Source organism: Mastomys coucha, unplaced genomic scaffold, assembly GCF_008632895.1.
Source record: "Mastomys coucha isolate ucsf_1 unplaced genomic scaffold, UCSF_Mcou_1 pScaffold22, whole genome shotgun sequence".
In the NCBI taxonomy this organism is placed as follows: domain Eukaryota; kingdom Metazoa; phylum Chordata; class Mammalia; order Rodentia; family Muridae; genus Mastomys; species Mastomys coucha.
In genome coordinates this window covers 25,373,723-25,398,159 of record NW_022196905.1, presented here as the reverse complement: position 1 = coordinate 25,398,159, position 24,437 = coordinate 25,373,723, and the positions used below count along the sequence as shown (strand labels likewise).

General features: G+C 42.0%; 1 protein-coding gene and 1 long non-coding RNA gene across 5 annotated transcripts in view; one reads left to right on the top strand and one right to left on the bottom strand.

Annotated features, from left to right (window-relative positions):
• Nf2 (neurofibromin 2) overlaps positions 1-22,520 on the bottom strand; it is an 84,604-nt gene extending 62,084 nt beyond the window's left edge. For all 4 annotated transcript variants that reach the window (XM_031339937.1, XM_031339936.1, XM_031339935.1 and 1 more), the window contains exon 1: positions 21,866-22,520. In XM_031339937.1, coding sequence (XP_031195797.1) covers positions 21,866-21,979 — 114 coding nt within the window. In that variant the 5' untranslated portion in view covers positions 21,980-22,520. The remainder of the gene's footprint in view (positions 1-21,865) is intronic.
• A 1,279-nt stretch (positions 22,521-23,799) lies between these two features.
• Positions 23,800-24,437, top strand: part of LOC116070683 — a 6,758-nt gene continuing 6,120 nt past the window's right edge. Inside the window, exon 1 of the long non-coding RNA XR_004110503.1 lies at positions 23,800-23,850. This is a non-coding gene — a long non-coding RNA (uncharacterized LOC116070683). The remainder of the gene's footprint in view (positions 23,851-24,437) is intronic.

The window sequence follows — 24,437 nt, the reverse complement described above, 5'->3', positions numbered from 1 at the left end:
AAAAAAAAAAAAAAAAAAGGGGGGGGTGGCCTTGTTGGAGTGGGTGTGTCAACGTGGTTGTGGGCTTTTCTAGCTGCCTGGAGGCCAGTCTTCTCCTAGTGGCCTACAGATGAAAATGTAGAACTCTCAGCTCCTCCTGCATCATGCCTGCCTGGACACTGCCTGCTCCTGCTTTGATAATACTGGACTGAACCTCTGAACCTGTAAGCCAGGCCCAACTGAATGTCAGTATAAGAGTTGCCTTGGTCATGGCATCTGTTCACAGCTGTGAAAGCCTAACTAAGACAGTAGGAGAGAGCTAAGCCCACAATGTCATCCTTTGATCTTCATATATGTGCTCCCACACAGATACAAAGTAAACAAATTTAAATTAAAAAAAAAATTTAAAAGACCTTTACTTATAAAACAAAACATTCTCAGATAAGACTGTAAGATTGCTTAAGCCCACAAGTTCAAGATAACCCAGGGTAGTATAGTGGGACTTCATTCCAAAACAAAAGAAAATATTTTGTGTAATAAGTTTTGTGGGTTTTGTTTGTTTGTTTTGTTTTGCCAGGCATGTTGGCTTACACCTGGAATCCTAGCACTCCAGAGGCTGAGGAAGGAAGCGAGTTTTGGCTACACAGAAAGACTCAAAAACAATAGCAATCAACACAAGAAGACCTAGTTTTCTGTTTGGTTAATCTCTACATGTTACCTATAAAAGGTCAGGCTTCTCAACATGGTCTTTCTCAAATGTATAAGATCTCCTTTATCTTCCTTATTTGAATTTCTGTTTCTGTACAAATAAGAACTGTTGGTCTAGAGAGCTGTCAAGTTCCTATAGGAGAGAGGCTTGGCTTTCTGGGCACAAATCGATTTGCCTGAGCATGATTATTTTTCTGTCTGGTACTGCACTATGCTGATTCTCAGATGACTCACTGTAGACTGCAGGCACCTCTAACTAGGAATGCATTAGTCATCATCCCCAGTGACCAATGGAGAGTACACAGAGTACACAGGACACATCCTACAGCAGCTGTCTAACATGACTGACTAAGTGACATTAAAACCCAAGGCTCAGAGACTTAGATCATAGTTAGTCCATATATCTATTTCTTCTCCAAATGGACAGTGAACACACATTGTGTCTGAGGACAGGGGCACTTAAGGTACAGGGGGCCAATGAGTAACAAGGGACAAGTCTTCTTCACATTTATACTTTTGAGCAGAAGTCAGCCAAAAACAGATCATCAGAGTGAGGTTTTCAACACTGAAACACTTGATATGACAGGGTACTCAGAGACTGTTGGGACGTCTAAGAAAGAAATCCCCTTTTCACAGAAATGACATCTAAACTGACTCATGGTGGAAAAGAGAAGCCAAGATCAAGATTGGGTTTAGAGAAGAAATAAGACAGCAAGAAAGGGTGTTGCAGAAAGAACAGTTTCTATAAAGGTCTAGAACAAAACGGGTTCTTAAGGGAAATGAAATATTTTAGTTTTATTGGAAAATACTTCTGAATTTACAAAAGAGCCAAAGTAAGCCAGTGAAATAGTTCAAAGGTAAAGGCAGCCTGCCACCAAGCATGGCCACCTGAGTTTGATCCTCAGGACCCACTGGTGGCAAGAGAAAAAGAGATTTCCTCAAGCCCAGGAGACTTGAGGAAAGTGGTCTTCACTGAGGAGACACACTGGCTGAGCTGGGTCTTGTGGTGAAAGGGGCTGACAAAAAGTCATGCCAGCCTGAAGGCATGTGTGTCTGCACTTGGGAGACACACACACACACACACACACACACACACACACACACACACAGATATGAAAAAAATGAGAACTGAACTTCAGCTATACATACTGGCACACACCTATAATCTTAGCACTCAAGAAGCTGAAGCAGGAGAACTGAGTTCAATGTCAGCCTGAGTGCTATAGTAAGACTCTCAAAAACAAAAACAAAAACAAAACAAAAAAAAGGGACAGGCATGGGGTGTAACCAATCCCAGCACTTGAGAGGCAGGCAGATCTCTATGAGTCTGAGGTCAGCCTGGTCTACATAGTAAATTCCAGTTCAGCCAAGACTGAATACACAAGATTACATAGTGCAATCCTGTCTCAAATAATCAACAAAACAACAAAATCCCCAGCATCTAAACAGGATATTTTGTCAACTGTCTAACTCTACTGCTGGCATCTAATCCAAAGAACCCAGAAAATACTCTGGTGACTATTTCTCCAGTCTAAGGATAGAACACAACCGGTACTATTCTAGACATAGAGAAGGCAAGTTAAATCATTACATGAGTTGGATACCTCAAGATCTGAGGGCTTTTTTCCAGGAACCAGCCAAAAACGTATAGATAAGTGACTTACCTGCCACCAGTACTTATCTCAAGTGCTGTTGCTGTGTGACCTTGGGCAAGTTATTGAACTTCCTTATGCTTTAACAAGGAGAATAAGCAGAACCTGCCTTAGCAGATTGATCTAAGGATTAAGTGCACTTATACATTAAAAAAGACTAAGACAATGCTGGGCCCAGAGCAAATAAACACTCAATAAGGGGTAGCTCTTGTTAATTCTCACTCTGCCTCCCTCCTTTGATTCTCAAGTGGTGTGCTGCTTAAAGCCTCCCAGCCCCACTTCATACCACAGTGATGGATGACAGGTGGAAAGGGCACCATCAATTCTCTTCGAGCTAACCATACTATCACTCATTTGACAAACATTTATTGAGCACCCACTACATCCTAGTCTTTGTGCTCAACACAGGAGATAAATGATGAATTCAGGACAAGACACAGTCCCTGTTCCTGTCTGACTGGGAAGACAGGTAAATGAATAAGGAAAAACGAATCTGCTAAGTGCTAACAGAACAGGCTGTTGTGGGAACACAAGTAGAGCCCAGGAAACTTGAGGGAGGGGTGCTTCACTGAGGAGACACTGGCTGAGCTGGGTCTTGTGGAGAAAGCTGACAAAAGGAAGGTCATGCCAGCTTGAAGGAACAGTGTGTCTACACTTGCGTCCAAGCTGTTGCAAAGTAAAGGAATGTTCTCTGTACTTTTCTAGGATATGACAAACAGCATGATATCCAATCTGCAGTACTAAATGTTCAATGCAGGGCTGAATATGTAGCTTTGGCCTGGTACATGTGGCAATTCTCATTCTGCACAAGTGACCTGGGACCATGCTGTGTCAGGACACTAGATCAAAGCAGAGATGCATATAACAATAGTATGAGTAGAAGTCAGGATGAATGGGATGTGTCTCCTATTTATTTTCCTATTAAAACATTCCTAGCCAGGGCTTGATGACACAAGCCTGTAATCCCAGCCCTTTGGAAGACAAACACAAATTCTGAGCTAGCCTGAACTGTGGAGCTAAAACACAGTGTTTCTGATACATAAGCCTTTCAGACCTACATTTACCTACATTATGATAGACCTTTCATTTTTTTGTTACTTTTTTTTTGTTTGTGTACATGCATATGTGAATGTGTGTGGTCAGAAGACATTCGTGAAAGTTAGTTCTTTCCTTCTACCACTTGGGCCCCAAAACATTTGAATTGAGGTCATCATGTTGGAGACGAGCACCTTTACCTGACAAATAAATCACCTTGGTGGCATTAGATGGCCCTACAGACCTTTAAAATAATCTTTAAAATTACATTTATTTGGGGAGGTGGTGGACACACACATGTAGAGGCCAAAGCTTGAGGAAGTTGGTTCTCTCCTTCTACCATGTGGATCCTGCAGACCAAATTCAGATCATCAGGGGGACTGGAGAGATGGCTCAGCAGTTAAGAACACTTGCTGCTCTTGTAGAGGACATAGGTTCTGTTACCAGCACCTACACAGCAGCTCAGCTCACAACTGCCCTAACTCCAATTCAAAGAGATCCTGACACCCTTTTCTGACTCTATGAACAGCATATACACAAGCAGTGCACATACAACATATGCAAGCAAAACATACATATACACAAAGTAAAAATTAATAAATCTTAAAAAAAAAAATCAGGTTATCAAGTAACTCTACCCACTGAGTAATCTTGCTAGCCCTGTATGCAGGCAGCTGAGGAAGCCTGAATTGAGTGAATATGTAAACAGCAGATGAACTCCTGAGTGTGTATTGTTGACATAGCCATGCCTATCAAGGATCAATGCTTCAGACCCACTAGAATTTGAGAAAGTCTTCCACAGTTGTGAGGCTTAGAATTCAAAACCTTCTCTATTTCAAATGCCAGTGTTTAAAAATGACTGACCAGTGTATGCAAAACCTAGCAACTACAGTTTCCTCCTCCTGGATATCGAAGGCCTGAGACTTCTTGTCTACAGGCATGTCCCACCAAGACTAATCACCTACCCTGTGTTGTATTTAACAAACGTGCAGAGTTTCCTGCACTCAATGCAGTGCCATCAGAGCACACACAACCACATAACCCCAGCTTTTCTGTGTAACTTGGCCATTTCTTTAGTGCCTGTCTTTTCTTTATTCCCTCACTGCCCATCGTCAAGTCAAGGAGCCAAGCTGTGTAGCGTATGCTATTTGTAGGCTTTTTTTTTTTTAAAGTTAGGTATATAGTCTTTTCTGAACAGTCTGACAAAAATAGAACAGCCTCTGGTTTTCATGACGTGTACACTTAGACCTATCTCTTTCCATCTGGCTAGAGTATTCAACTTCTGCAGCCCTCTTCCCTAGTCTTAGCTAGAGAGGAGGAAAAAGGCTGAGGCAGGTATTCACTGTGCAGAAGGAGAGGGGTGGTTTGCAAAAAGAAGAAAGGCACAGAAGAGTAGAAAACCAGCCTCACTAGGCAGAAAGAAGCATGCCCTCTGCAGGCCTTCTATCCTCACAGTGCCCTTCAGGAAAGCTGCTTGGCTATGGCTGTGCTTGCTGTCCTGTTACTTTAACAGGCTGCAGTGTGATGTCATAGATATATATTGCACCTGTATCAAAGACAGATGTGTATGAACTTTATAAACAGGACTAAGTGCTGTCGGCTTGTTATTTTTTATAGGGGCTAGATTTACAAGCTTTACCCAGAGTGAAGTACTTGTCATTTATCAACTTTAGAATGTTTTAAGTAAATAGCACTGAACACTTACCCTCCACTGCAGGAACACAGCTAGAATGCAGCACTTTTCAGTTACAGGAAGCAAATGGCACCAATAACCCGTGGAGTTGATTGGAGTCTATTAGCTGGAACAACCATCTTACCAGTTGGCCAGGGTTATACAAAATCCTGACACTGCCATTTGTTTTCTGACTTTGTCAGTCTTGATACTCCATTTCTCTTTTCACTGGTAGACCTGTGCAGCTCCTGACAATCAAACTCCTTGTACACACTGATACTACATTGCAGATTGAGAGCAAACTAGGCCACAGGTTGAAGAAAGGCCGCAGCAAAACAAGGTTTCAACTCTCTTGAAGAAAGTAAATCCAACTGGAATGCTAGGTGTGAATGCCTAAGAGTTAGAACCCACAGAAAAACACACACACAACTCGCAATTGGAAAAAGTCAAGATAGAGCTTTTCACAAACAAGGAGGTGGGCCAATCAGCAGCTACATGGTGGTCCTGTTTAGCTATTGATTAAAAAAAAAAATTAAGAACGAGAAGAGGAACCAAAGAATCCATTTGCTTATCAGATCCTTCCAATTAGCTCACAAGCTGCTCTGGCATTTGCCATAAAAACTGTAGAAAGGTTAGATTCCTTACAGATAGTATGACAGAAGGACTGTGCTTCTCTGGCTCAGGGCCTGTGCCCCGTGTGTGTGCCATTATTTCAGAAATGGAAAACTCAAGATGACTGATTTCTCTGTTCAACAGTTATCCACAACAGACGTTTGTAGTCATAACTGGCCTATGAGAATAAATTTAAAAAAGACTTGTGAACTTGTATTCAAGTTGTAATACAACTTTTACTTATTTATCTGTTTTGAAAAAAGAGATACCAACAGCCATGTTGGCATACAACATTAATTTCAGCACATGGAGGCAGAGAGCCAAGCAGATCTCTAAGAGTCTGAGACAAGTCTGGTCTCATACATAAAATGTTTCTTTGTTTCAGGCCAGAACACACACACACAGAGAGAGAGAGAGAGAGAGAGAGAGAGAGAGAGAGAGAGAGAGAGAGAGAGAGAGAGAGAGAGAGAGAGAGAGAGAGAGAGAGAGAGAAAGAAAGAGAGAGAGAGAGAGAAAGAGAGAGAGAGAGAGAGAGAGAAGACTATACCACAAAAGTACGTTTTTTTCTGTCCCTTCAACTTAAACTGCAAAAACAGCCTGCATTTTGGTGTTGCGACTGAGGGACACATCCCTTCATATGGGCATTACTACTCACCATAGGGGAACAAAGAATCCTCCAAATAGAAACAATAATAAAATAGAAAATCTGATTTGTTTTTGCTGCTATATCAAAACCTGAAGCAGTCCTGAAGCCTATATCCCTCATCACAAGCTGAAACTTTCTCTTTACAGAAAAAAATTCACCAAGCTAGCCTGATGGTTTTGGAGCATGCCTTTAATACTAGCTAGCACTTAGGAAGAGGAGGCAGGCGGATCTCTGAGTTCAAGGCCAGGCTTGTCTGTGAAGCAAGTTCCAGGACAACCAGGACTACATAGTGAAACTTTGTCTCAAAAAGCAACAAACCTTGGGCTGGTGATATGGCTCAGCAGTTAAGAGCACTGACTGATCTTCTGGAGGTCCTGAGTTCAAATCCCAGCAACCACACAGTAGCTTACAACTATCCATAATGAAAAACAAATAAAGAACCTATGAGCTAGAGAGAGCCAGAGCAAGAGGGAGAAAGGGAAGGGAAAAACAAAACAAAAACAACCAACCAATTAAACAAGCCTACTTCCATACTCCTACCATGTCAGTTTCTGCTATAATCAACTATAGCAATTAGTTTCCTCTTCCTCCGACCATCTGTTACTGTACTCAGTATATATAAATTATTAGTTTTGCCAGGCAGTGGTGATGTACCCCTTTAGTCCCAGCACTTGGGAGGCAGACAGGCGGATTTTTGAGTTCAAGGCCAGCGGTCTACAGACTGAGTTCCAGGACAGCCAGGGCTATATAGAGAAAGTCTGTCTCAAAAAAAATTAAAAAAAAAAAAATAGTTTCAAGGCTTTCCATCAATTGGATTTTTTTTAAAGATTTATTTATTTTATGTATATGAGTACACCATTGCTCTCTTTAGACACACCAGAAGGGGGCATCAGATCCCATTACAGATGGTTGTGAGCCACCATGTAGTTGCTGGGAATTGAACTCAGGACCTCTGAAAGAACAGCTGAGCCATCTCTCCTGCCTCATCATTGTATTTTTCTCCTTCAACCAATTACCTGATCTAATTAGAACTCAGTCTACACATTCCCAAGTCAGCAAAGCTACATGCTTCTAGACCTTTCTAAGAAGTATTCCTTCTACTCTTTTCACTATCCACCCAAAATCATGTAAGAGTTAGTATGTACTTCACATATATGGAAAAATAAGTTTATCTTCTCCTAAGAGTCCTGTCTTTTCTCTTTTCTCCAGTTCTACAGACCACCAATTCTTTAAAGCCAAGGGCACAGCACACACACACACAGATACACACGCACTTATTTTAAGTCTCTCAGAATATAAACAAGTGCTGCACAATCTGTGGACACTCCATAAGTGCTGTGGTTGGCTGGGGATGTTGATGATAATGATGATGATAGCTAGATGAGGCTTCTGAGTAGAACACTCCTAAGTAATGATTGCAATGAAGCAAGAATTTATGACACTCCTTATTAAAATTCTAATTACATAACTAGGCCTTAAGATACATATTTCCCCCTTTGGTGACACATACTGGTTCCCTTTTTCTAAAAATATCTTAGGAAAGAAATCTAAACCTTAAAAAAAAACCAAAGAAGAAAATTTTCCACAGAACAAAAGGCACTATTAGGAAGAAACAAATCACAACACTTCGGGAAGCACAAGATGTAGTTCTAAACTCTGATTCAGTCTTTACTCTTTCAAACAAAATAAGTTACTGGTTTTTAGGAGTAAAAGTCTTTATGATTGCAGCTTCTGGAATCTTCCCTACCCAAATGGAGAGTGACTACTGGATCAGCAGTGAGCCCAGAGAAGAGATCAATATTCCAGATCCTTCCTCCTACCACCACAACCAACCTGTGACTTCAGTGACGTAGTTTAAGTAGGCTCCAGTGTTTTCACCCCTAATTCCTCCATGCCTTGTGTAACCTCCAGATTTTGTGCTGGAGCAAGGGGGATGTACTTGTTTCGAAGTCAGATAACAGATGACAAAGCAAAAAAGAAACAATTATAGTGTTATAAAAGCAAGATAGAGCCTGTCCTCCAAAAGCCAAGAAGACAGTATCTATCTGAGGAAGTTAGCTCACAACATGAGAGCAATCATAGCGCTGTCAAACAGCCATAAACACTTCAACCTGCTGTGTTAAGTAAGTCACTTAACCTCTTGGGGAGCTCAACCTCTGCAGTCATCAAGTGGTCACCCTCTGAGTCCATGAGTTTGAGATGGTTTTTGTATAAATCAGATAGTACTTTTTTCATTGCTGGAATAATTTTCTGTCAATCTTTTAACAACCCATTCTGTTAGCTTATAATCATTTCTAAGAATGTAACTAATACTTAATAATTCACTAATGTGCACTTTCTGGAACATTTTCCCTTACTCTGGGCTCTGTTACTATGATCCTTATGCCTCACAATCAAAAGTGAATTATATAGCTAGACTAGTGGTCTCCACCATGCTGTGGAGAATATGCAATTAGCAATGATTACAATACTTAACATACCAAAAATAACAATTCTCCAGAAATAATAGTAAGGATTGTTTGGTATGGAGAAGTCATAAGCCTAAGCTAGAAGTGGTGTTTGATGCCTGTATCCCTTACACTCACCAGGAGGCTGAGGCAAAAGGGTAACTGAGAATTTGAAGCCAGCCTGAGCTATAGAGACTATCTAAAAACAACAACAAAAAAACAAACCAAAAAAGTAAAAAAACACAACAGGAAGCAAAAATACAATGCTCGGCCGGGCGGTGGTGGCGCACGCCTTTAGTCCCAGCACTTGGGAGGCAGAGGCAGGCGGATTTCTGAGTTCAAGGCCAGCCTGGGCTACAGAGTGAGTTCCAGGACAGCCAGGGCTATACAGAGAAACCCTGTCTCGAAAAACCAAAAAAAAAAAAAAAAATACAATGCTCAATTTTTTACATTAAATTTAATTTTAAAAAATTAGGAGAGCTGGGCAGTGATAGCACACACCTTTAATCCTAGCACTCAGGAGATAAGAAGCAGGTGGATCTCTATGAATTCAAGGCCAGCCTGGCCTACAAAGTGAGTTCCAGGACATCCAGGGCTACACAGAGAAACCCTGTCTCAAAAAACTAAAATAAGTGAATAAATAAATAAATAAATAAATAAATACATGCATGATAATGTATTGTTTAGGTTCTTCCTCTGCAAATAAAAAAAGAAAAGAAAAAAAAATTATGTGAAGGGTGTTTTCCCTGTATGTACTCTTGGGACCTATGAGGAGGGCATCAGATTCCGTGGAATTAGCGTTACAGATGGTTGTGAACCACCATGTAGCTGCTAGGAATTAAACGGGAGTCCCCTAGAACAGTCGCCAGCACTCCTAAACACAGAAACATCTCTCCAGCTTCAACAAGGCAGAATTTCAAGTGCCTCAACATTATGCAAAATTATCAAACACATCAAATACAGCCAACCCATTGTAGAATGTTAGCTAAATGATTATTCCTTCTTGGATACTGTCCATACCTAGGGCACAGTCTCACAATGTCATATATTCAAGAGGCTGAGGAAGGAAGGTTGTAAGTTCAAGGCTAATTCAGACAACCCCACTGACACCCTTACTTTCCAATAAAAGTAAAATTAATAAAGGACTAGAAAAGCTGGGCAGTGGTGGTGCAGCCTTTAATCCTAGCCCTTGGGAGGCAGAGGCAGGCAGATTTCTGAGGCCAGCCTAGTCTACAGAGTGAGTTCCAGGATAGCCAGGGATATACAGAGAAACCCTGTCTCAAAAAAATCAAAACAAAACAAAAAAAAAAGGACTAGAGAAATAGCTCAGTGGAAGAGCAATTACTGGGCATGCTCAAGGCTGTGGGCTCAATCTCTAGTACATAACACAAACAAAAAAACCTCTCAGTGACCTGCCTCTAACCTGCTTCAGCAGTCAGGAAAGCAAGCCCTCCCTGCACCTCACCTGAGCAGCACAAGAGAGCTGGCCTGGAATGTGGGGGCTGAGGATGAGCTGGCCAAGGGCATGAGAGCAGCAGGGCTAACTAGCTTAGACAACTCTCAGGTCCAGATCTAAGGCTTTGAACTGACCCACCCCAATATCTACCTCACCAATGAATTAACTGCTGGAGTACATGAAGGGATCAGTCCTACAGATCCAAAACTACAGGATCTCCATGACACAGAGCAACAACAGGTTCCAGTATCAATAGAGTAGCAGAAGCCAGAGGCCTCATACCAGACCAATAAGTTATTGCAATGAATATTTGTAAGCAAAGAAGTGTGGACAAAAGGGTATACTGGGGGATTCATTGTGACATTCTGCAGCTTTTACAACAAGATCCATTCTCTGTTGGAGGGGAGGTTGCAAGGTGAAGAGGAGATGAGTAGGACTGGGGCACATGATGTGACATGCACAAAAGGTCAAAATAAAGTTTAAACAAACAAACCAACCAACCTCTCAGTAGTACAGGGGACAAAGCTCAGAAGCAAAGCACCAGCTAGGCAGGCACCAATGCAATGTCAAGCATCGCCTCTCTTCACATAAACTTCTGGATAGCAGAACCCAAGCATGCAAACCAGCTCATGCAGCACCCACAAAATTTACACATTCTGTCTCTGATTCTAACATTAAAAAAAAATTTTTTTAGAATTATTCATTTATTTTATGTATATTAGTACACTGTATCTGTCTTCAGACACACCAGAAGAGGGCATTGGATCCCATCACAGATGGTTGTGAGCCACCATGTGGGTGCTAGGAATTGAATTCAGAGCCTCTGGAAGAGCAGTCAGTGCTCTTAACCGCTGAGCCACCTCTCCAGCTCCTGATTCTAAGATTTAACACTGACTTTAGCAATACTAAAGTAACAGTAAGTTATAGGAATGAGTAGAGTTGTGTTTAAAAGTTCTGTAGAATGGTGAAAAGTACTGAGGTCTGAAGACTTCTAGCAAGAATACTTATGAGACTGACTTAATCAGAAAATCAGCAAGGCACTGCTGGGGAACTTAAAACCTCAGACTTGTCCAGATAAGTTCCACAATACCTCTAGACTCAGCTTTATCTGAAAGTCAAACTAGCAAACTACTGAAGCCCAAAGACCATAAGCAACAAGATGAACAAAGAGTTTCTGTGAATTTCCCTATACTTGGCCTGAATTTGGCAAAGGAGAAAAACAGGAATATAAGTGAAAGAAGCAAAGAGGGGGAAAAAAGTCATAGAAAATTCTGTCCTCTGTCTCCACCTAGTGGTGCCAGAGATTCCTCAACTGTGACAAGCATCTTGAGCCTCTCAGAACCCACTATTATAGTTTAGGGTTTAAGACCTGGGATGTCACTCAGAGAAAAAGGAGGGCTTGCCTATGGTCATAGTTTCCATCTCCAACACAATAAAAACAAACTTACTTCTTGAAGCCAGCACTACTAACAATTTTCTGCAAGCTGAAAGTATCCTAAAATGTGGATTTAGTCTCTAAGCTAGACAAGCATACATAAGAGATAGAACACATCATCCTGAAACAAAAAGCCTCACCAGCTAGCCAGAGCGATCAGTAACTCTGAGAAAATGCAGTTCAAGTTCTGAGTTTTCTAAGTCTCAAATGCTTTAAACTCTGAAATTAAAACTAAACAAGTACCAAACAATGTTCTTGGACAACAACATGAAATTAGCACAAATCATTGGGGAGTCATAAAAAGAAAGAAAGAGAGAAGGAAAGAGAGAGAGAGAGAGAGAGAGAGAGAGAGAGAGAGAAGAGAAGAGAAGAGAAGAGAAGAGAAGAGAAGAGAAGAGAAGAAAAGAAAAGAAAAGAAAAGAAAAGAAAAGAAAAGAAAAAAAGAAAAAAGCTGAGAAAGTAGTGTATATCTGTAATCCCAGCACACAGGAGGCTGAAGCAGAAGGATCCAGAAAGAAGACAGCTGAGACTACACAGTGAGATGCTGTCTCACAAAAATGGAAGGAGGGAATCACTATGCTAAGGCAGACACTGATGCTGAGGGCCTTTGAAATGTGACTTCTTCCCTCTAGTGTTCAGATGAACGACTAGAGAAGGAGATTTGACAAGTCCAAAAGAGTTCAGTCTAGACACCAGATGTTCAGACCCCAGCTCAAGGTTCTCAATGATCTTATACAAGTGACAGGGAACCACATACAGAGAAGGTGTGTAGCCCTCCAGAGCCCAACTGTAGCCAGGCTTGCCCAGCAAACTCCCAGACAGATCTTAGTACTCATTAGACCCATATATCTGCCTAGTTTTGTTCTAGCACTCACTGATATTCATGTTTCTAAGAAAGGGTTTTTTGTCATTGTTATGTTTTGTTTTAAAGGGACACACATATTATGTTGCTCAGGATGGTCCCAAACTCCTGGTTCAAACAATCCTCTTGCCTCAGCTAAGTAGCTGTCACATGGCTTCTATACCAATTTCATATAATTTAATATGATTTAAAGTCCAAATATTTGTTGTGTATATATACAAAAACTTATGTCTTCCATCTCTAACTGGATTATGAACACCTTGAAAACTCAGTACCTTTCCTCAGTTTCTCAGTCTGTCTCTCTCCCTGCCTGTCTGTCTATGTGTCCATGTCTTTCCCCCTTCACACCCACAGGAGTTCCTCTGAAACTCAGAAAGGAGCCATGTATTTCAACATGCCTGTAGTCTCTTACTGTACAGAAACTGTATTCTGATAATCTCAATGAGGGTTCCTCTAAAACTGGAGACACTTGGAGGGAAGGGAAAGGTGAACTTCTAAAAAGTTAAATAAAATTAAACCAATATTGGGGTCTAGTTCCTTGGTAAAGAGCTAGTCTGGCACACCACAGGCCCTGGGATCCAACTCCAATACACAAAGAAAGAGAAACAAGATACCAGTTGATATCTTTTGGGCACACCACATGTTTTGGACAGGTTAAAAACCAAGGAAGAACCACTCTGACCATAAAGAATGTGAAATATGCAACTAGAAAATACTTAACTATTGCAAAATAAGCTTTACTTTAGGCCAAAAGCATGAATTCCATGCTGATCATGGGCAACTGAAAAAGTTTCTCTTATAAAAAATGCTCAGGTGATCCAAAGGACAAACTAACCATCAAGGCAATACAGCAAAGAGTTAGTCATGTCATTACCCAACAAAATCTAAGCCCACTGGCAAGTTCACAAAATGGCTTTGAGATAGAATCTTTTTTTGTTTTTTTTGTTTTTGTTTTTGTTTCTGTTTTGTTTTTTGAGACAGGGTTTCTCTGTATAGCCCTGGCTATCCTGGAACTTACTCTGTAGAGCAGGCTGGCCTCGAACTCAGAAATCTGCCTGCTTCTGCTTCCCAAGTGCTGGGATTAAAGTGTGCACCACCACTGCCCGGCTTGAGATAGAATCTTAACACCAGTTCAATAAATAAAATAATGACAGCCAGGCAGTGGTAGTGCATGCCTTTAACTCCAGCACTTGGGAGGCAGAGGTAGGCGGATTTCTGAGTCCAAGGCCAGCCTGGTCTACAGAGTAAGTTCCAGGACAGCCAGGGCTACACAGAGAAACCCTGTCTCAAAAAACAAAAACAAACAAAAAACAAAACACAAAAACCAAAATACACTTGTCCAAAATGGCCTTGATCTCTATTAAGTGATGCTGGCTGCCTAACCCTTCTGGGAACTCAGTCTCCCTCGAATGAATAAGTGAAGCCCTGTTTCCAAATGGAATCATGCATTTAAACCACTGAGTACTGTACATGAAACATAGTCATTGCTATTCCCTAGTCCTTTGGTCCACTAAAGGGCAGGTACCACGTCCATAAAACGACAGCACTAACCAGCATGCTCTGTGCCTCTCCACCAGCTCATCCTTCATCTGGCTGTCCATACCACAGACCACAGACCATTCAAATGCACATCTATTTATTACCCATAGGATATTGGTGGCAAGAGGATGATAGCCTTTCTTCTGTAATAAGTTCCTTAGTGAACACACACACACCGTCCTAATATCCTATACAACCTATAAAATGGCAACCGTAATATCTAGATGTTACATGCCTACCTTTTTGGAAGTATAGGAACAAAGACTATACTAAAGATACCAGAATTATGCTTCCTTCTGCTTTCCCCCCTTTGAAGGTTGTTTCTGTTAGGGACAAACTATATCTACTTGTTATATGGTATAATGACCTGTAATGTTGGCATTCAATTGAGAATAATCCCATTTGGTTGTGGTAAAAACATTTAAAATGCCAACCAACATGAGAAGGCTTTGTTTTTTATATAATACAGTATTAAAATCTCTCACAGCTCAATTTTGAGAAATTTTTCATATTTGACTCATCTCAATGATAGATTGAATTATTAGAGCAAGATTCCAGCCTAGATAAGAAATAACATAACCACTTAGCCTCCTGGCAAATTACACTCAGCGTCCACTTTCTCAAGATGACAAATACCAAATCTCTCAAGTGGAAAAATCTTCTAGAGCATCAAGCCAATTGTGCAATGCAGCAAATAGATCAAGAGAGAGTCCACCTCATCTCTACAGCAAAAATCCTGAACTTATTGCCATAAGGTAACATGACTCACATGGCAGCTACCAATGGTTCTAAAATCGAGTCCTTCTTGGAAGGTCACTACCATTTGACCTTAACAAAGCCAAGAGTTCCACAAATACTGGCTTTCTTTTTTCCCTAAGGCATCTGCCATCTCCTTGCATAAACTTGGCACAAAAACATGGCAGAGAATGAGACTATTTGCTTCTCTAAGCTCTCTAATAACAAAGAACAAACTATTATTACTTTTAACAAAATATTAAAACACCCTTTATAAACAGTGTTTCCTCTATAATTTGAAGTCCAAGGGAGATGCAATGACTTAACAAAAAGCACAACAGAGCTGTGCCTAAAGTGATGCAAGCCTCTGCCAGTTATGGCCTTTCTGCTGCTTCTTTCTGTGGGGACTAAGCATCACACATCCTTCTGCAGTGTGCAGGGCTAGTATTATTGGTCCCACTTTACTGATACGGAAACTGAGGTCCATAGAGCTTACATACATATCATCACAGTCTAAGCAGAAGTGGGTAGGAAAAGGGCAGAACTTTAAGTCTCACTCTGTCTTATTTAAAGTCTATGTGCTTTCGATTACTGCTCTGCTACTCAAGTTGTGGTCACTGGACCAGCAGCTTGGCATCATCTGAAAACTAATTAGAAATAAGACTTCTCAGCCGGGTGGTGGTGGCACATGCCTTTGATACCAGCATTTGAGAAGGCAGAGGCACTCTATGAGTTTAGGGCCAGCCTGTTCTACAGATCCAGTTCCAGTTCCAGGATAGCCAGGGCTACAGAGAAACCCAGGTTTAATTAACATCTTCATGTCATTTGTGTGCCATTAAAGTTTAAAAGCTGGACTGGAGAGATGACTCAGAGGAGGATAAGAGCACTGACTGCTCTTCCAGAGGTCCTGAGTTCAACTCCCAGCAACCACATGGTGGCTCACAACCATCTGTAATGGGATCTGACGCCCTCTTCTTGTGTCTGAAGACAGCTACAGTGTACTCATATACATAAAATAAATAAATCTTTTAAGCTGGCAGAGTGAGTTCCAGGACAGCCAAGGCTACACAGAGAAACCTGTCGCAAAAAACCAAAACAAAACAAAAAAATCTTTTAAAAGAAAAGTTTAAAAACTGCTATACTATTATGCTTCTCTGACTGCTACTACTACTATCCCTTTCTACAGACTTGTACTGTGTACTCAATGTATGTGTAGGTGGTAGCATGGGTGGACATTTAATGTTTGAAAATATTTTTGTCACAACTAGGGATGGACAGACAGACAGACGGATGGATGAATGCTACTAGGATCAAAAGCTAGAGGACTTGATCAATATCCTACAATGTTTATAGGCCTGGTAGCCTAAGCCTCTAATCCACACTAAGAAATCATTTACAAGTTTGAGGCTAGTCTATACTACATAGTAAGTTTCAGGCCAGCCAGTCCTACATAGAAAACAGTTTCAAAAAACAAAACAAAAAATTCTACAGTGCACAGGACTGCTTCCCCATCCTATCAGCAGCGCTAAAGCTGAGAAACCATACCCAAGTTGAACATACTATCTGTTATTTTTGGATCTACGAATCATTTTTTAAGGATTACTTCTACTATTTTAATTATGTGTAAATGTAGGTATTGTGCATGTATGAGTCCCAGTGCACATGAAGCTAGGGGTATAAGATCTCTCTAGAACCGGAGTTACAGATGATGCTGAGCTGCGTGATATAGGTGCTAGAAACCAAACTTGGCTCTTCTGCAAGTTGAGGTAGAATACTGTCTGTTTTTTTTCTTCTTCTTCTTCTTGTTTGTATGTTTTTTTTTAGTTTGTTTTCTCCTTTTCTTTCCAGACAGGGTCTCACTGGCTGTCCTGGAACTCACTATATGTACACCAGGCTCGTCTCAAACTTGGGGATCTACTTTGCATCTGCTTCCTGAGATTAAAGTGACTTTTGGGATTAAAAGTGTATGCCGCTGTGACCAGCCAGGATATGGTCTTAACCACTGAGGTATCTCTCCACCTGGGAATGGAGACACATGTCTATAATCCCAGCACTTGGAAAACAGAGGCAGAAAATAAGTAATTCAAGGTAATCTGCAGTTAGATACCAAGTTTAAAGCCAACATGGGCTGTATGAAAACTTGGGCTGCTTCCTTCTCCAAAGAAAAGAACAAACAGCTCAGGGGAACAGCATTTGCCATTGGGCATGAGGTTCAATGTTCAGGACCAAATACCCCTATCAGTGTGCACATGCATGCAATGCCCGTGGAAGCCAGAAGATGGCAATAGATCCCCTGGAACTGAGTTACAGGTGGTCATGAGCTGCGACATGGGAGCAAACCTGGGTCCTCAACAAGAGCAGTTAATATTCTTCACTACTGAGTCTTCTCTCTAACCCATTTCCATATTTTTAGATCTTTTTAGTAGCTGCTCAAGAGCTTATCATATAATCTTGACTTATCAAAATCAACTTCTAGTTTAAACTAGTTTTAGTGATTCAGAAATGTTCTGATGTGGTATTAGTATATACACATATCAAATTTACATGCACAGTAACTCACCATTACAGTCACTCTTTTACCATCTGTAGTCATTTCCTTAGCCTCTTACAGCTTTGTTCAAACACATCTTTTCTGTGTTATTGTTAACCAATGTGCTATATATATAATACATGCTATATGACCAACATTAAACACTTAAACACTTTTTTAATCACTAAAGGAGAAAACTATGCATTTACAGTATCTTATATGATCACATAATTACCTCTACTATTTTCTTAATTTGAATTATTATCTGAGGTCTCTTACTTCCAGCCTGAAGGACCCCTTAATACTTTCTTGTAAAGCAGGTCCTTGAGTAATAAATCCTTCCAGTTTTTAGTTATCTCTTCATTTCACCACTCTGAAATGACCAAACTATATTCAACTTTGCTAGATATACAATTCTTAGTTGGTCTTCTATTTTGTTTTATTTATTTATCTTTTTGTTTTGTTTTTCAAGACAGTTTCTTTGTGTAGTCTTGGCTGTTCTAGAACTAGCTCTTAAGATCAGGCTGGCCTTGAACTCAGAGATCCACCTGCCTCTGCTTCCCTAGTATTGGGATTAAAGTCATTTGCCACCACCACCACCACCAATGTTTCTTCCTTCCTTCTGACAGTTCAAATTTATAACTGAGGTTCCACTACTGAGTATTTTGGTCCAACTACGGTACTTTTCAGCTCTAGAACTTTCACTTGGTTCTCTTCCTCTCTTTAGGGATTTCCATTTGATTTGGCAGTATTGTGGTAACTTCCTTAACTACTTTGTGCTTCCCTTAAATTCTGGTAATATATTTATAATGGCTAAATCTTGTGTGTTTGTGTGTGTGTGTGTGTGTGTGTGTGTGTACATGAATAAATACGTGTGTTATGTATAGAGATGTATACATATGTGGTACACAAGTGCACTTGGACATGCAGAGGCCAGAGGTCAATATCAAGTATCTTTTTATTACTCTTCTCACTGAACCTGGAGCTCAATGATTTAGACTGCCTAGCAAGCTCTAGAGAGCGGCCTCCAGCACAGGTTTTTTTTTTTTTTGAGACAGGGTTTGTCTATATAGCCCTGGCTGTCCTGGACCTCACTCTGTAGACCAGGCTGGCCTTGAACTCAGAAATTACCCTGCCTCTGCCTCCCAGGTGCTGGGATTAAAGGCGTGTGCCACCACTGCCCAGCTCCAGCACAGCTTTTACATGGGTATTCAAGATCAAAATTCAGATCCTCATACTTTCCTGGAAAGCAGTTTATGGCCTGCACAATCTCCCCCAAAAGCTTTTTTTGTTAATCTGACCCCTTCTCACTCTCACTTCTGTAGCTAGCATGGCCACACCCACCTCTTTCTTTGTATGACTCATACTTTCTAGTTTCTTTGCATATCTCCTAGTTTTTTTTTTTGTTTTTTTGTTTTGTTTTGTTTTGTTTTTCAAAACAAGGTTTCTCTGTATAGCCCTGGCTATCCTGGAACTCACTCTGTAGACCAGGATGGCCTCGAACTCAGAAATCCACCTGTCTCTGCCTCCCAAGTGCTAGAATCAAAGGCAGGCACCTCATAGTTTTTAATGTTTTAGATATTTCAAAGATTTATATTATTTATGAGTACACTGTAGCTGTCTTCAGACACACCAGTAGAGGGCATCAGACCCCATTACAGATTGGGAATTGAATTCAGGACCTCTGGAAGAGCAGTCAGTCCTCTTAACCGCTGAGCCTTCTCTCCAGCCTGCTGGACATTTCAGATGATATATTTTAGTGACCCTAGTGCCCCTATCAAGGCTTTGGGGAGGGGCATTCTATCACTGTCCTTGAGTTTTTGAGGCAAAACTTGCTATGTACCTCAAGCTGGCCTTGAACGCTCCATTCTCCAGCCCTCAGACTCCCAAGTGCTAAGATTACAGACATAGTAGACCATCAAACCTACTTCAAGTCTTACTATTTATTGTTTGGATGATTTTAAGAAAATCTATTTAGCCCACACAGTGTGAAAGCCTATGATATTTTTTCACAGGGAGTTGTTGCTTTGAATGACCTTGAATGACATGGTTTTAGTCCTCCCTTTCCAGGATCATCCAACTGTTAAATTGGAATTGTGGCTTGTTTTCTAACATTTGTAACAATGCCCTAAGGCAAAACTTGTATACAAACTAGCCTACTAAATAATGGTTACTCTGAGGGAACTGCTTCTGAGGTGAGTGAGTGAGTGATATTTATGCTTACCTAAGGAGAATTTCCTAATAAATTCTTGCAAATTGGAAAACATGCAGTCCAGGCTGTTTTCTTCAAACAATTCAGCCTTCTCTCACTAAAAGCTAGTATTCTCAAGACTGCCTTCAGGCAGGAACTTTCCCACTGTGTTTCAGGTGAGTTATTTCCTTTGGGGGAAGATTAGGACAATCTGGGTTTTGCTTGTTTTTTGGGGAGTTGACTCTAGGACCGCCTGAATGTGCTCTATCAGAGCTATATCCCTAGTCAGCAACTCTCTGTTTTAAGTCCTGGCCCCTCCACTCCTCACATAAAAATCTCTGAACCAGGATTCTGGAAATAGGGAAGGAGATAATGCAAACTTTTCTCTTGGTGAGTTGTCACATTCCCCCACCAAATCTAGGATTGAGTCTTTGGTGAATAAAACACAATGGGTAGAGGTTGCAAGTTGCCTTCCCTACCATCAAATAACCACCCACCTCACAAGTCAAAGCTGGTGCTAGAGCAGAATTATCTCAGTATGCCACATCCTGTTCCACGAGTAGTGATTGAATAGAATAAAGAGGCCTACCATTCAAGTGCACCTCCCTAGGACTTCACCTCAGCAACAAGTAGTGGAGTTTCTCTAACTCATCAGAAGGGGAAATCAGCATTGACAGTCTTGACTGAAACTACTGCCACTCACCTTATTACATTCCCATTCTTGCTGTGTTTGTCCATCACCCTTACAACTATTTCCAAAGGTTGTTTTCAGATGTATTTTCACCAGTTTTGGAACAGAATATGTCAGTAGAGTTGTGATACTATCCTGCATAAGTCAATCCTATAGAAGCGCAAAGCTAAAGACTTGAGTAGTTCCAACAGAATCCCCAAAGCCCAGTAAAGCTGAAATGATTTACTATGTAGCCAGTGCTAAAAACAGTTTGGCAACTCCTGACTTACTGTAATGGCTACCAATCCTGCTGGCCATGAATCAACACTTTGGGTAGCAAGGACTAAACTGCTTGAGAGTCAGTATTATACTGGCCACAAGTCCCTCTTTGGGTTCAGTTAATTTAGTACTATACCTGACAGAACTTAGGTAAAAAAACTCACATTTACCTATTTTGCATAGGATATTACAAGGGGCACAAAATATTATAAGATATTTTAAAATGTATATGGTAAGGCATGTGGCCGGGCAGTGGTGGTGCATGCCTTTAATCCCAGCACTTAGGAGGCAGAGGCAGGTGGATTTCTGAGTGCTAGGCCAGCCTGTTCTACAGAGTGAGTTCCAGGACAGCCAGGGCTACAACAGAGAAACCCTGTCTCAAAAAAACAAAAGACAAAGGTAAGGCAAGTGGAAAATGGGCAGAGTTTATATACCCACTACTAGAGCACATGTTCAGATGGAAGCTCTCTAAGCCATCCTTTCAGGAGTTCATGGATGCTTAATTATATAGGCATTGTTGGTTAAATCACTGGCTACTGGTGATCAACTTAACCTTCACTCTCATCTTAAGGGAAGAATTGAGAAGTCCCAACCTTAAAGATCCTTTCTGGGAACCAGGCTGGATTCTAAAACTACTATAACCTAACAACAGCATCCTACTCATTAACACACAAAAAGAAACCTATTACTTTGAAGATTCCAAGGATTTTAAAAGCAATAGGTCAGGGAACCAAATCAAGTATATTCCAGAGTCACAGGTACCAGTCTGGCTGGCTTTTTTGTTTTGTTTTGTTGTCAAATGTGTAAATATGTAAATGTCTGACACTTAGCAAGTGTTCAGGGTTGTGGATACAACCCAGTGATGGGGTTCGTGCATAGCATACACAAGGCCCTGAAAACAAACACACATACACACACACACACTTCAACAAATGATAGAAACTAGGGAAAGTAAATGTAAGACACTCTTTCCTTTAAGGGTTTTTCCCAGAAACTTAAAAGTTTGGAAGAGGGAAAAGTACAAACTTCCAATATAACTTTTAAGACCTAGGGTACACAGTTAATACCTAGGAAAAACTCCCTGGAGTTTTAGGCGCGAGTTCTACACACTATACACCCCTTCGTTTCTACTGAAGATTCCAGTGTTTCCCAATAACAAATGAATGAAACTAACCTTTGGGAAATGCCAAAACCAGGAGACCCACTTTAAACAACAACAACTAGCTTTAACTTGTGATCTGGCCCTAAAAAGCCCCTTCCGGTTCCAGATAATGATATATACAGAATCCCTTAAGCTTCCACCTCGACTGTCACCACAGCGAGGGCACCCCACTGGGTAGGGACCCGCGCCGAGACCAGACCGGCAGAGATTCCGCGGCTCTCCGCTCCTAGCCCGTCGGGGCTGGCGACCGGTTACCTCGCAGTTGAACTCCATCTCGGCGTCCATGGTGACGATCCGCACCGTGAACGTCTTGGGCTGCTTCCTCTTGAGTGAGCTGAAGCTCATGCGGGAAGCGATGGCTCCGGCCATGGCGCGGGGTTCTGGCCTGGGATCCCCTCACCCCTAGGCCCGCGTTCTGGGTCTATTAGCCCCCCTGGAGTAGCGGCACAGGCCTCAGGGCCACCATGGTGGCCGGCTGGCCGGCCGTAGACAGACCTAGGCTGCCTGGGTCCCCAGCGGCCAGCATGGGCCGCGAGGACCCGGCTCTGCGTTCGGAAAGATGAGTTAAGGGACAGCCTCTAACGACGGGGGGGACGGGATGCCGGCAGAAGCAGGCACGGCCCCGGCCCGGAGCTCGCAGATCCGGGCTGGGGACGCCGGGGACGCCTCTAGACAGGAATCCTAGACGGCTGTGGCGCGGACGCCGGGCCGCTCAGCCACCGACGGGGGTCCCGGGGCCGCGCAGTGGTAGGGAGCGCACACGCGCGTGCGTGTCTGTCACCAGCTCCGCTCCGCGCGCCCTCGGAAAGCGTCCTTTACCCACCCCCACCTCAGCGACCCGCCGGGTCCCCGCCCCGCCCTCGAGACTCCCTGAACGCTACACAACGATGCAGCCTAACCCTTTTTTTCCCAAGACACTGTGATTGCCTGGAACGCCAAAGGAAGCGGGACTTCCGCTTCGTCCCGCCTCCTCTAGGCCCACTCCACCAATTGAAAGTTGCACTGAACCAGGCCCGCCGGTCTGTCCTCGGCGTTGATTGGCTGTACAGGCGGTCACTCCGGACGCTTTTGTTCGTAAAGTATACGCCTACTCTAGCAAGACTGGTTGAGAAGGCGCAGGCGGCGGCTGTCCCTGGAAACCTGTAGAGGCCAGGGCAGACCCGAACGAGGTACTGTCGCGGTCAATGAGAGACCCCGCTTGTCGCGCCGCGCGAGAGCGTCAGCCGTGTCTGGGACACCCGGCCGAAATTCCTTTTTGATACTTAATTATATGTGATGACTTATGTTTTTCAAAATTTAAAAACACGGAGGGAGGCCCCTTAAGTAGCCCCGACTTGGCTGCCTGATCCTTCAGCTTCTTTTTAAGAGAATTAAGATTACCACAGGATTCATGATTGCCCTTACCTTACTAAGTGGTTAAGGAATTGAAACTTGCTGAATACATACAGAAAGCTTAAGGAAGGTGTCTGACACATACTAGGTTGAGTCCTATGAAACCGGGCTAGTAGCAGTGAGAAAAGTGAAAGAATTTTCATTTTATGTTTGTTTGTTAGTTTCTTGTTGTTGTTGTTTGTTTGTTTGTTGAGACAGGGTTTCTCTGTGTAGCCTTGGCTTTCCTGGAACTCACTGTAGACCAGGCTGGCCTTGAACTCAGAAATCCACCTGTCTCTGCCTCCCAAGTACTGGGATTAAAGGCGTGCACCACCACTGCCCAGCAAGAATTTTCATTTTATCCTGTTTTTGTTTTTGTTTTTTTAATTGCCAGGCTACATACTTGTAGTACTTGTGGCTTAATGCCATCAAGTGTATAATATGCTTAAGAGAATTTCAACTTTCTGGGGGAGTTGTAGAGTTTGTACTTGTTTTAAAGATACATTCCCTAGTCACTGCTGCTGTGAAGAGACACCATGACCACAGCAACTCATATCAAAATAAGCATTTAATTGGAGACTTTTTCTTTTTTACAATTTCAGATGTTTAGTCCATTATCATCCTGGTGGGGAGCATGGTGGCTTGTAGGGTACTGGAGCCGGAGCTAGCTATATCGTGATCAGCAGGCTTAGAGAGCAAGACAATGGTTTGACATGGGCTTTTTTTTTTCTTAAAGATTTATTTATGGGCTGGTGAAATGGCTCATCGGGTAAGAGTACTGACTGCTCTTCCAAAGGTCCTGAGTTCAAATCCCAGAAATCACATGGTGGCTCACAACCATCCATAATGAGATCTGACATCCTCTTCTGGTGAGTCTGAAGACAGCTACAGTGTACTTATGTATTATAATAATAAGTAAATCTTTGGGCCGGAGGGAGCAAGGACTGAGTGAGTGGAGTTGACCGGAGCGAGCAGAGGTCCTAAAATTCAATTCCCAGCAACCACATGAAGGCTTACAACCATCTGTACAGCTATAGTGTACTCATATACATAAAATAAATAAATACATCTTTAAAAAATAAAAAAAGATTATTAAAGATTTATTTATTATTATATGTAAGTACACTGTAGCTGTCTTTAGACACACCAATGATCCCAGCACTTGGGAGGCAGAGGCAGGTGGATTTCTGAGTTTGAGGCCAGCCTGGTCTACAGAGTGAGTTCCAGGACAGCCAGGACTACACAGAGAAACCCTGTCTCGAAAAAAAAAAAACACAAAAAACAAACAAACAAACAAAAGACACACCACAAGAGGGCATCAGAACTCATTACAGATGGTTGTGAGCACCATGTGGTTATTGGGATATGAACTCAGGATCTTTGGAAGAGCAGTCTTACCCACTGAGCCATCTCACCATCTCACCAAAAACATGGGCTTTTGTTTTTTGGGTTTTTT